This window comes from Carcharodon carcharias, chromosome 28 (assembly GCF_017639515.1).
Source record: "Carcharodon carcharias isolate sCarCar2 chromosome 28, sCarCar2.pri, whole genome shotgun sequence".
Classification (NCBI taxonomy): domain Eukaryota; kingdom Metazoa; phylum Chordata; class Chondrichthyes; order Lamniformes; family Lamnidae; genus Carcharodon; species Carcharodon carcharias.
This window is the reverse complement of record NC_054494.1, coordinates 37,111,348-37,123,903: the sequence shown is the minus strand read 5'-3', so window position 1 is coordinate 37,123,903 and position 12,556 is coordinate 37,111,348. Positions and strand designations below refer to the sequence as shown.

Sequence of the window (12,556 nt, the reverse complement as noted above, 5' to 3'; positions counted from 1 at the left end):
AGCCCCCAGGTTTAGTGACGTGTCCCTCAAATGCCAAATTCAGCAGTTTCCGGGTGTGCAAGCAGATGCAATGAAAAATCAAAAGGCAGCTGTAAGCTTCCAACTGGCTCCACAGTGAAAAGAGCCTCATTTTGAACTTGTAAGGTGAAAATGTTTTGCCTGGTGTCTGGTTAAGTCTATGGGTTGCTGTTGCCTTAATGGAGATTAGTTTGGACACAGGTATTAGTGTCTGCTCCCAAGGTTAGGGAGATGAAAATTGTCCTCACCTTACATCTATTTCAAAAAGGACACAGAGGACAGTGGAGAGGGTACAGGAAATAAAACTGCAGGGATGGCACTGGAGTTGAGAGATTACAACCGTCAGGAGAGACTGATCATGCTGGACTCTTTAGAAAATAGAGGCCTGTAAAATTCAGGGGCCAATATATTTTTTTTGTTTCTGAAGCTTCATCCAAAAAGCCCTTTTCAGCCGAATAGTTCTTTCGTTCCTCAATAACTCTTTACTCCCCATGAAGCTTGAGCCTTTCCATTTCTTGAATCCTGCCCTCATATCCGGGGCAGAATTTTGCCTTTGATGGGCTGGCTTGGCAGGGGGCAGGCAGGGAGCTGACCGCCTCCTGCAATCGGCACCGCACCGTGGTCTCACACTGGCAGGCCAATTAAGGCCCGCCCAGCGTGAAACACGAGCGGCAGCGCTGAGGGCTGAGCGCTGAGCGCTGAGCACTGTCCGTGCAGGAAGAGGGAGGAGTGCCAGCCAGCCGAGCGCCAACTTCGCACATGGGCGCGAGCGAGCACTGCACAATCTCCCTGAGGCACGGAACTGCCTCAGGGAGATGAAGAGATGTATAAAAAGAATTTTAAAAATAAAAACGTCATAAAACATGTCCCCTCATGTGGCTCTGTCACATGATCAAGGACACATTATTAACGAAAAATTAAAGTTTTTAATTTTATTTTTATTTGATTTTGGAAACCTCACCCCGCCCGTGGATGAGGTTTCCAAAAAAATGCAACGGCCGCTTGGCCTTCTCGCCTGCTCGACAACCGCTAGGGCAGCGAAAAATTTAATTTAATTGATAACTTAATGGCCTTAATAGGCTTTTAAATTGTCGGTGGGCGCGCTGCTGGCTCTGGCATATGCCTGCAGACTGAACTATCGCGTGACTGCGCATTGACATCAGCACCTCAGCCAACGTCATCACACATTATTTCACGCTTGAGTGGGTTGGGCACGCGCCCACTCGCTGAGTGAAAAATTCTGCCCCTGGAGCGATTCTTCTAACAGGTATCCCACCCTTTTGATAGGATGCATGAGAGAGAGTTTGTCGATTAGTAGGTAATCCCTGTCCCACCTAAACAGCAACTTCCCTCTCAATCTTTCTTTGTATCTCTATTTCATTGACTATTATAACGGTTGGTGCACCTTTGAAACACTCTCCTTGTTCTAACTTCCAAATTCTGCAGAAATAATGCTCTTCGATACTCTCTCAATCCTCACTGTCAATATGAAGCTTCATCTCACAATCTCCTACTCTTACTCATTCTTCTTAGGTACCTGCAAGTTGTGGAACTCCTCATCACTGCAAATCTTCCCACCCTTGCATAACCTAAAAGCCCCAGACTGGAGAAGCTGGGACTATTTACACTGGAGAAGAGACAGTTGAGAGGAGGTTTGATTGAGGTATTCAAAATCATGAGTCAATGGGGAGAAACTTCTCCCATTGGTGGATGCATTGAGAATGAGAGGACACAGGTTAAAGGCAATTGGCAAATGAAGCAATGGCAAAATTGGGAAAAACCATTTTTTTTTTGCGCAGCAAGTGGTTAGGATCTGGAATGCACTGCCTGAGAGTGTAGGGGAGACAGGGTCAATCGAGTGGTTAGGACCTGGAATGCACTGCCTGAGAGTGTGGGGGAGACAGGGTCAATCGAGCGGTTAGGATCTGGAATGCACTGCCTGAGAGTGTGGGGGAGACAGGGTCAATCGAGCGGTTAGGATCTGGAATGCACTGCCTGAGAGTGTGGGGGAGACAGGGTCAATCGAGCGGTTAGGATCTGGAATGCACTGCCTGAGAGTGTGGGGGAGACAGGGTCAATCGAGCGGTTAGGATCTGGAATGCACTGCCTGAGAGTGTGGGGGAGACAGGGTCAATCGAGCGGTTAGGATCTGGAATGCACTGCCTGAGAGTGTGGGGGAGACAGGGTCAATCGAGCGGTTAGGATCTGGAATGCACTGCCTGAGAGTGTGGGGGAGACAGGGTCAATCGAGCGGTTAGGATCTGGAATTCCCTGCCTGAGAATGTGGGGGAGACAGGGTCAATCGAGCGGTTAGGATCTGGAATGCACTGCCTGAGAGTGTGGGGGAGACAGGGTCAATCGAGCGGTTAGGATCTGGAATGCACTGCCTGAGAGTGTGGGGGAGACAGGGTCAATTGAGCGGTTAGGATCTGGAATGCACTGCCTGAGAGTGTGGGGGAGACAGGGTCAATTGAGCGGTTAGGATCTGGAATGCACTGCCTGAGAGTGTGGGGGAGACAGGGTCAATCGAGTGGTTAGGATCTGGAATGCACTGCCTGAGAGTGTGGGGGAGACAGGGTCAATTGTGGCTTTCAAAAGAGAATTGGAATCTGAAGAGGAAAAATTCCAAGGTTACAGAGAACTGGGGGATTGGTGCTATGTGAATTGCTCTTGTTGAGAGCCAGCACAGACACAATGGGCCAAATGGTCTCCTTTACGCAGTAACCATTTTGTGGTGTCACCTAGTTCCCAATTCCTCATTTATTTAATCATCTTTATTCTTCTCAGTCATGGTGATGTCCTGCATTCAGTGACTTCATCCTTCCTAAAAGCTTCTTAATCTAATGAAAATGGTGTTAAACTTGCAGGAGATCAGCGCACCAGTAAAACATTGTACTGACCCGACTCTTCACCATCATTTTCTCCAGCTCTTTGCTGATTTCTGCAAATGTAGGCCGTTTGTCTGGCTCTTGTTTCCAACATCGCAGCATCAAGTTATACCTGAGGGAGAATACAGCACACTTACAACACTGACTGTACCTGAGGAAGGGCAAGAATCATGGTGTGTTTGCCAGTTGTAAACTACAACCAGGAGAGGTTAACCTCCCCATCCCATACGCACCTCCTCATCCCATACGCACCTCCTCATCCCATACGCACCTCCTCATCCCATACGCACCTCCTCATCCCATACGCACCTCCTCATCCCATACGCACCTCCTCATCCCATACGCACCTCCTCATCCCATACGCACCTCCTCATCCCATACGCACCTCCTCATCCCATACGCACCTCCTCATCCCATACGCACCTCCCCATCCCATACGCACCTCCCCATCCCATACGCACCTCCCCATCCCATACGCACCTCCCCATCCCATACGCACCTCCCCATCCCATACGCACCTCCCCATCCCATACGCACCTCCCCATCCCGTACGCACCTCCCCATCCCGTACGCACCTCCCCATCCCGTACGCACCTCCCCATCCAGTACGCACCTCCCCATCCAGTACGCACCTCCCCATCCAGTACGCACCTCCCCATCCCATACGCATCTCCCCATCCAGTACTCACCTCCCCATCCAGTACTCACCTCCCCATCCAGTACTCACCTCCCCATCCAGTACTCACCTCCCCATCCAGTACTCACCTCCCCATCCAGTACTCACCTCCCCATCCAGTACTCACCTCCCCATCCAGTACTCACCTCCCCATCCAGTACTCACCTCCCCATCCCATACACACCTCCCCATCCAGTACACACCTCCCCATCCCATACACACCTCCCCATCCCATACACACCTCCCCATCTCGTGCACACCTCTCTACCCAAACACCCGCTATGCTGTGGGAAGATTTCCACTAGAAATGCTAACTCAGAAATTCTACTCATGGTTGCAAGGCTTTAAAGTCTGTCGTACATTTCCTCACTGCAGTTTTCCGGTCGCTCCATCCGATATCCCGTTTTCAGGAGATTGAAGAGGCGTTCAGGGGCAATTCCAGGATATGGATTTCCACCCAGTGTCACTATTTCCCAAAGGAGAATGCCAAATGACCATCTGGATAGAGCAAGGAAAGAAAGTCATGTTATTAGCCACTATTAGCAACTATGACCCTTCCAGGAGTTGGCCAAATGGCTTATTTGGTTAAGGCAATGTCTGACTCAGCTGGACAGTTCTAGAGGGGTTCTAGATTCAACCCTTGGTTCTGTGCTGAATTAAGCAGAATGTTTTAGTTCAGGTTGATATTGACACCGCCATAGCTATTTGAAAAGGAAGAATATAAAGCAATGTGGAGAAATGGGAGTGCATAATCCTGATATTCCACTAATTTTCCTGATCTTTGGCCCGTCAATAATGCAAATGTGCCAAATTTGTCAGTTCTGCATTTTCACCTACTGTCCCGAAATCCAGTAACAGTGGAGTTTAGCCTGGGTTCCCGATTCAAACTGTAGACCAGCAACACTTACACATCACTCTGCGAGGTGTAGATGTGATCAAACAAAGACTCGATCGCCATCCACTTGACGGGAATCCGACCCTAGAGAAAAGTGAAAGCAGAAGAAAAGAAAATCATTCATTGGAAATTTAGAGTGAGGCAGAGGCCAACCTGTCCATTCTTCCATTGGAGAGGGTAGAATATGAACCTACAGAAACCCCTTCCGTTTATCATCACAGGTGACGCTTCTAAGGAGGCAAAACTTCTTCCTGCCTACCAGTCCTGATGAAGGGCCTCTACCCGCAAAGCTGACCTGCCTTCTCTGGAGAACGATTGGCAAGTGGGATGAAAGTAGTCAGCTCCACCTAATGAATTGTGTGAACACAGATGAGCCTGAGGCTTTTATTCCTGACCACCTTTTCAAATGGTATAACTAATGAAATTCAGCCACTTAACAGACCAACCGTCAACCCAATGCCTTTCTGTTTGGAAGCTGTGGACCCTGTCCTCTATACCATTGGATGGCAATGGGACATTTCATGTATTTTAATGCAACTTGAACTCATACCATTACCTTGGAAGAAGTGTCCTAAGACAGCACAGAGGAATAAAGGAAGAGGCATGGTGGGAGGGTAACAAGATGTGACCAAGAGCTTGGTGACAGAGATATATTCTAGAGCCTCAGGGAAGACATTGCAAGGAGTAGGACTGAGATGTCTGAAGGCTCTTCCACCAATGGTGGTGTGGAGCTAAGGGATGGGGGCGTGGCTGATTATATATGGAAGGCCAGAGTTAGAGGTTTAGGTGTAGGGGGCAGGAGGCTGGTAATGCAGTGGCCATAACGCTGGACAAGGAACCCAGGGGTTGAGAGTTCATATTCACTATGGCAAGTTGTGAAATTGAATTCAATACATCTGGCAATTTGTGGGCTGGGACCAGAAGCTGTTGTGAAAACTCAACTGCTTCAGCAACCATTGTGCCACCTTGTTTGGAATACATTGTGACTTCAGACCCAAAACACACGGGGCAGGGGAGGTTGGGGGGGGTGGGGGGGGGGGGGGGGGGGGTAGTGGGGGCGAGAGGGGGGGAGGGGAGAGGAGTGGGGTTGCCTCTTAATTCCTTCAGAAGTGGCCTCACAAACTGCTGAGCTCCCCAAAGAAGGAGCCCCACTCACCTTCCCATTAAATGGTCTTCTCCAGCTGGAAACAATGGATAATGAACACTGTGTTAATCACATTCTACTGCAAGTCATAAAAGGTGTTGAAGCTATGTAGTGTTACATGAAAAAGATATATTATTTTACATGTCATACACTGTAGGGTGTTAGCAGATAAAAGAAGGTGCACAATACCTTGCTTCTCTTTACATAAGAGTCCTCCTCATACACATCCCTGGAGAGGCCAAAATCGGAGATCTTCATCTTACGTCCCTCAGCTACCAGAACATTCCGTGCTGCCAGGTCACGATGGACAAGCTAGGAAGAAAACATGATGATGCAGGCAGCTAACATTCCAAATTAAACCATGAGGTCACAATAGCTAACAGGCCTGTTTTCTTGGTCTCTATGTAACCTCACAGACAGTGAAGTCTGTAATGGAAGCCCTTTGTTGGCTGGAAGTAGAGAACTTAATTATTTATAACTCAGGTCAATCACTGGTTGTACTGGGCCAATTAACAAGTGGGACACAACTCACAGCTGAACCAACTGTATAAACAATTGTCCAATTGATTTAGCTAATGAGAAACTTATTTAAATCTTTCTTTGACAACAGCACGATGTCTATCCAAATTAAGTTTTCAACTTAGATAGGCAGCTTATGTCTCCCGCATGGATAATTACAGAATCCCCTTCTATGGGGAACTGCTTCAGGGCAAACAGCGCCACAGTGGGTCAGTACAAATGATACAACAATACCCTAAAAAAGAATCTTACAAACTTTGCATTGCAGACCACACCTCTTGGGAAAACACTGCAGCCAACTGGCCCACATGGAGAAAAGCCATGAAACTCGGTTCAGCGTCTTTCAAGAGCCATCTAACCAAACTCGCAAAGTCCAACATACCCAGAGGAAGGCCAGATGTGGTGCAGTGGCTGAGGTTCCCCCGAGCGCTACAAACATCAACATGAGCTGCCAATTCGGCGGACGTCCATGCTGATCCCACATCAGACTCTTCAGTCATGAGAGGAGCCACAATAGATGACAAAATCACTTACAGCTTGGACATACTCAAACAATGAGGAGTCTACCAAAAGCGTGATGCACTGGAAGGATTTGCAGGCTGATTAACGCTGACCACGCCTCTCATGGACATAAATGTCTTTGCACCAGCTGATGTGGGGGTGGGTTAGTCCTGTACAGCGTGTTCCCACAACTCATATGATAAAATGATGACAAACACAGCCACTGAATGTGAATATACCACTGGATATCAATCCAGAACTCACCTCCAAAGCTCTGATCACTATTTGCCTGAACAGTCTAGTGTGGGATTCAAATGCTGCACGTTCTGATTCAGACGTGGAAAGGCTAATCACCCAGACCAGTGAGGAGTGATTCACAGATAAGACTCAGATATAAACGCACAGCTCAGCTACAAGTGCCACTTGAGCTCTAGCAACTCAACATCTTCAACAACAGATGTGTAGACAAAAAATAAAAGATCACCTTCATTTCAGCCAGGTACTGCATTCCACGAGAGATCTGCCAAGCGAAGGATATCAAGTCTCCCATTGTCAGGGCCCGCTCATCCGGATTATCCAGGTAACTGGAATTTCGATTGCCTTCACCCAAGTAACTGGGGCCAACTTTGCGACTTTCCCTCAGGAAACTCCTCAGGGACCCATATTTGGCGTATTCCACAATAAGATACAGAGGACCTGTCAAAGAAAGATGCAATGCTCAGCAAAGGGCCTCTCCTTGTTTTGTGTCATACATCACAAGGTAGCATTTACCAATAACAGCATTCTGTTCTGGATTGCAAAGAGGGTGAAGCAGCCCGGATTGGGAGGTGCTGGCATGGTGGTGTTGTCATGGCACTAGTGCTCTGGGGACCTGGATTCAAATCCCACCGAGGTATCTGGTGAAATTTGAATCCAACAAAATAATCTGGAACTTAAAAAGCCTGACCACAAAACCATTGCCGATTGTTGTAAAAACCCATCTGGTTCACTAATGTCCTTTAGGGAAGGAAATCTGCCGTCCTTACCCAGTCTAACCTACATGTGACTCCAGACCCACAGCAATGTGGTTGACTCTTAAATGCCCTCTGAACAAGGGCAATTAGGGATGGGCAATAAATGCTGGTCTAGCCAGTGATGCCCACATCCCATGAATGAATTAAAAAAAATACCATCAGAAGCTGGCGCTGTTCATACTGAAAGGTGGAACAGTTCAGGGCCCATGTCTTCCAGAGGGTGAGGGAGTGGCCCAATAGAGGACTTTAAAATTATGTAGAGATTTGATCATGTAGCCTTCGAGAAAATGTTTCTGCTTTTGGGCAAATCCTAAACTAAGGTTCATAAATGCAAGTCAGTCACTAATAAATCCAATAGGGAATTCAGGAGAAATTTCATGACATAGACGGTGATTAGAATATGGAGCTCACTGTCATTGAAATGAATAGTATAGATGGATTTAAGGGAAAATCAGATTAATACAAGAGGGAGAAGGAAATAAGTTATGCTGACGAGGTGAGATGAAGGGGGAATAGGAGTAGGTTCATATGGAGCATCAACACCAGTATAGACCATGCTTCCTAATGAAACATTGGCCAGGATTTTCCAGTCCTGCCGGTGGCGAACATCATCGCAGCCAATGGTGCTCTCCAAATGTTTCCATCCTACCCTCGGTGATGTCTGCCACTGACGGGACCGGAAAATCCCGCCCGCTAACTCTGTTTCCCTCTCCACAGATGCTGTCAGACCTGCTGAGTAGTTTTAGCATTTTCTGTTCTTATTGCAGATTTCTAGCATCCTCAGTAATTTTCTTTCAGCGTAGACCAGTTGAGCCAAACAGCCTTTTCTTTGCAATAAATTCTATGTAACTCCAGTCTCTCCTAAAACATGGCACTGGATTTAATCCCATCAGGGCCTAGCACAATACTGTCTCCAATTTCCACAAAACACAGAATGGATTATTGCCAACAGGACTGAGCACAGCCTCCTGTCTCCAGAAAGCATGGCACTGGGATCACACGCTGAGTGTCCTGCCTCAGTTTCCAAAAAGACGTTTTAATCAGGAACCTGAATCCAAACAGAACAAAATCTTGGAATTCAGTTCAGTTTGCATCAATCTTGTCCACCCGACAGAGTGATTGTGTTCATTTTGTTGTAATATGCTTTTAAGGGATTGCAGCATGACATCGCTAGAAAGGAAGTGGCTCATACGATTCAGTTTATCTTCGCTTTTCTTTTTAAGCAGAGCACACAGTGCACAGCTCTGCTGCTGGCATCTTCAAGTCCAAGTATATCTGTTCATACGTGCCTAGAATTAATAAATGAACCCACAACATGATTACTCAATCCCTTATGAGTGATTGGAAGCTCTATATCATTATCACAACATAACACATTTAATTTGAGGATGTGGCCCAATGTTGCTGGAAAAGGCAGACAATTATTTAATTGTCACATGTGTATCTGTTGTCAATACAGGCAATCCTGGTTCTGTCCGGTTCAATCCCGACCAGTTGTTAACAGGCAGCTAGATCCACATCTGCTAGAAACATAGTGGAAAAGGTGGTGAAGGAATCTTTAAAAACTCTACAATCCTTTGCAAACTGGACTTAATGAGAGATAGGAAAAACTTGCAGCTTCCAGACAATGGACATTGAAAGAAAGGAAGGAACTCACTCACTGTAAGAGTTCACATTTCATCTATTACTATTGATTCCAACCCTTGTACGCAGCAGAAAATTGCTATTAACTCACTTGCTTTGATCTGCAGATGCAGTGTAGTTTAATCAATATTGAAAGAAAAGGCAAGGTTTATTATAGAGCTGTCAGTTAGATATCTGTAACACAGCTATAAGTTCTGAGAGGTTATTCCATTTTTCCATTTTCCTGGGTACACAAATTTTTTTCTGTAATCGGGAGGGTAAACTACCTGTGTCTGGGTCCCTGCTACTGCAGCTTTCAGTACCTACTCTACACGAGTGACTGGGTGACCCCTCTCCCTGAAAACATAGCTGGCATCAACTCCTTGTGTAGAAGAGTATATTGTCCAGTGTTGATGTGAACGTATTTGCTGTTATTTGCCTGGAGAGAATTCCTGCCCCCAGTACATTGTAGTGATGCCTGATTCATCTCTGATGAATAATGAAAGTATTACAAAGGTACAAAATATAGTTACAAAGTGTAGAAGCAAGCCATTCAGTCCACAGATGTTATATAGAATATTAATTTATAATGTTATTGGCTATTTGAATTATCTTAAAGAACACTGTTGCTAAACAAAGGACACTGGCCTAGAGCAGGTATTACGTTGCATTTGTGAAGGACACAAGCTGCTTTATGAAGTCAATGGAGCTCTTAGAGACAGTGGCTAAAATAAGCCCAGATTGAAACCAGAGAATAGTCACAGCTCTTGGGTGAAATAGACCGGATTTGAACTAACAGTCAGAGAGACTGCCATAGAGACTACAGCCTTATCCTCGCTTCTTCTGAAACCTCTCGAATCAAAGCTGGGCAGTTTGTGGTTTGAAAACACACCAGAAGACCACATTGCTGTAAACCGAGAGTTCTTTAAGGAGGATTCCAAATCAGCACCACTGTCCCCAAGAGAAAAGAGAAACAACTAGCCATGACTGCTCCAGTAAAAAACCCCAATACCAGCAGCTGCAATGGAAAGTGACCCGTCAGCTATAAACAAGCATCCGGACAATCACAAAATCATTCTTTTTTCTGACTTTACTTTTTACTTGGCCAAGTTTTAAGACCTGATACTTTGTAAAGTTTTATCTCTTTTTGTGCATGTTTTGGAGGTGGTGAAGGGTGGATTGGTCTTGTGTGTGTGTCCTGTGTGTGTGTGTGCGTGTGCACATGCATGTGCATGTGTCTGTGTGTGTATTTTTGCATTAGTGGGAAGTTGGAATAATTCGTACATTTTAAACATTTCTGCATCATCTCCCTTTGAAATTCAAATTCTGTTACAAGCAACCCAGGAGCGGGACAAAGAAACGAGTGAATTCACCCCTCCTAATCTGGTCGTAACTGTCTCAGCTTCTCCTCGTTATTGCTAGTTCCAAATTCTAGCCATTCTCTGGTTAAAGAAGTTTTTCCTCTGTTCTCTTTCAGATGAATTAATGACTATCTCACCCAAAACATCTCTACATCTCAGCCATTCCAGTCTTTAAATTAAATGGGTCAAAACCTTCATTAAAATAAAGGGACAAAAATAATTAAATGCGATGGTATAAATCAAGTTGTCACTATTATCACCCTGTGTCCAATGTTCTCTTACCATCCTGACAGCAGGCTCCATACAGTTTGATAATGTGGGGATGGCTGACTTGTTTCAGCAGGTTGAATTCAGATAAGAGGTCCCGCAGCTCACTCTGAGATGCATTTTCTGCCAGGCACAGAAACAAAGAGCAAATTTAATTCAGAGAGAGTCACCGTCAGACTTCATGTCTTGCAGAAACAACAACTGCAAATCGCATTTATAGGAAAAACATCTGAAGTAGGCTTTACCGAGGCCTAAACAAATTAAAAAATGTACAGTGAGGGTTCTTTGGAAATGGAGCTCTCTTCCAATCTTTCCCCAATTTCTTTCCCCCTTGCTCCACGCTAGGAGGCTGGGCTTTGATTCCCCAGTGACTGCTGTGATCAGCTGATCGATGACGTAACCAAGGGCAGAGGGAAATTAAAGCTGAGCCTTTACCAGTCACCATGTGGGGGGAACAGAGGTGGAGGTTGTAGGGGGAGGGGGCAGTAAAGTAGCAGAGAACCACATCTGGACCCACTCCTCAATCCTGTCCCGTTGCCGGGCAGGGGGCTGGCTGGAGTGCAGATTGCCTGCCCACTCTACATAGGCGAGTTAAACGGGGCTGCCGGCATTTTGCCAGGGTGACACAGACCCCCCCCCCCCACCCCCCCAACCCCTGCCCCACTCCCACTGCATGGAGAGGCCACCAGCATCATGTAGGCGGCCTTCCTATGGCAGCCCAAAAGGCCATCAGAGCCAGAGGCTCGTGCCCCAAAGAGGGCACTGCGGGCAGGGAAGGGAGTCCCTGCAGCCCCCAGCACATCCCCCTGAATTTCTTTTGCTTTTAATTTACTTATCTGGAGTTTGCTCCCCAAGGGTTCCGGCCAGCTTCAGCAGTGCCTACCTCTTCCATTGATGCTGCTGAGGCTTCAGAGCTGCTTCCCTCTGATTGGATCAGCAGCATCAGGGAGCCCACCTTAATTGGATGGCAGACCCGCAGGCAGCCAATTAGGAAGCCATTAAAATCGTTGAGCCACTCCCACTGTTAGTAAGCGCAGGATTGGGGTCCGCTTTTCACTTCGACATTAGCGTCTAGCCCCAAGGTAAAATTCAGCCCTCAGTTTCTCTAACCGATTGGAATCTAATCAGAGACGAGATGAGGAAAATGTGTTCTTGCTGAGCAAGTTGTTATAATCTGCACTACCTGGTGGGATCAGATTCAACAGGACATTTCCGAAGGGAATTGGATATATATACTCGCAGGGTAGAACATTTGCAGGGCTATCAGGAAAGATCAGGGGAGTGGGACTAACCGAATAACTCTTCCAAAGAGCTGGCACAGGCACAATGGGCCAAATGGCCTCCTTCTGTTCTGTATCATTTTATGGTTCTCAAGACACTTGGCCTGCTGGCTATTCCACTGAAACATCCTTCAGATGTGTAGACACAGACACTAAGCGTAGGATCTTTAGTAAGCTGGTGTTTTCTCCATAGTTTAGAACCCTTATGAGATTAGCTAAATAGCATTAATTCTGCCTCTCTGGAAAGGCAATTTCTAATCAGGCAACAATTCTAAACAGTCCCTGGAAATGTCAGGATAACTTGGTTCAGGCTTCCATGTTGACATTCCTAAGTTAGTAGGGTGGTGTCGTGTGTATGCCCTTATCCATGC

The 12,556-nt window shown here is 46.4% G+C and overlaps 1 protein-coding gene across 1 annotated transcript in view; it reads right to left on the bottom strand.

Moving 5' to 3' along the window:
* ret (ret proto-oncogene receptor tyrosine kinase) overlaps positions 1 to 12,556 on the bottom strand; it is a 135,290-nt gene that overhangs the window by 5,624 nt on the left and 117,110 nt on the right. The window contains exons 17-22 of the mRNA XM_041176238.1: positions 10,921 to 11,028; positions 7,126 to 7,337; positions 5,811 to 5,933; positions 4,491 to 4,561; positions 3,943 to 4,080; positions 2,919 to 3,018 (exon numbers count right to left, since the gene is read on the bottom strand). Coding sequence (XP_041032172.1) covers positions 2,919 to 3,018; positions 3,943 to 4,080; positions 4,491 to 4,561; positions 5,811 to 5,933; positions 7,126 to 7,337; positions 10,921 to 11,028 — 752 coding nt within the window. The remainder of the gene's footprint in view (positions 1 to 2,918; positions 3,019 to 3,942; positions 4,081 to 4,490; positions 4,562 to 5,810; positions 5,934 to 7,125; positions 7,338 to 10,920; positions 11,029 to 12,556) is intronic.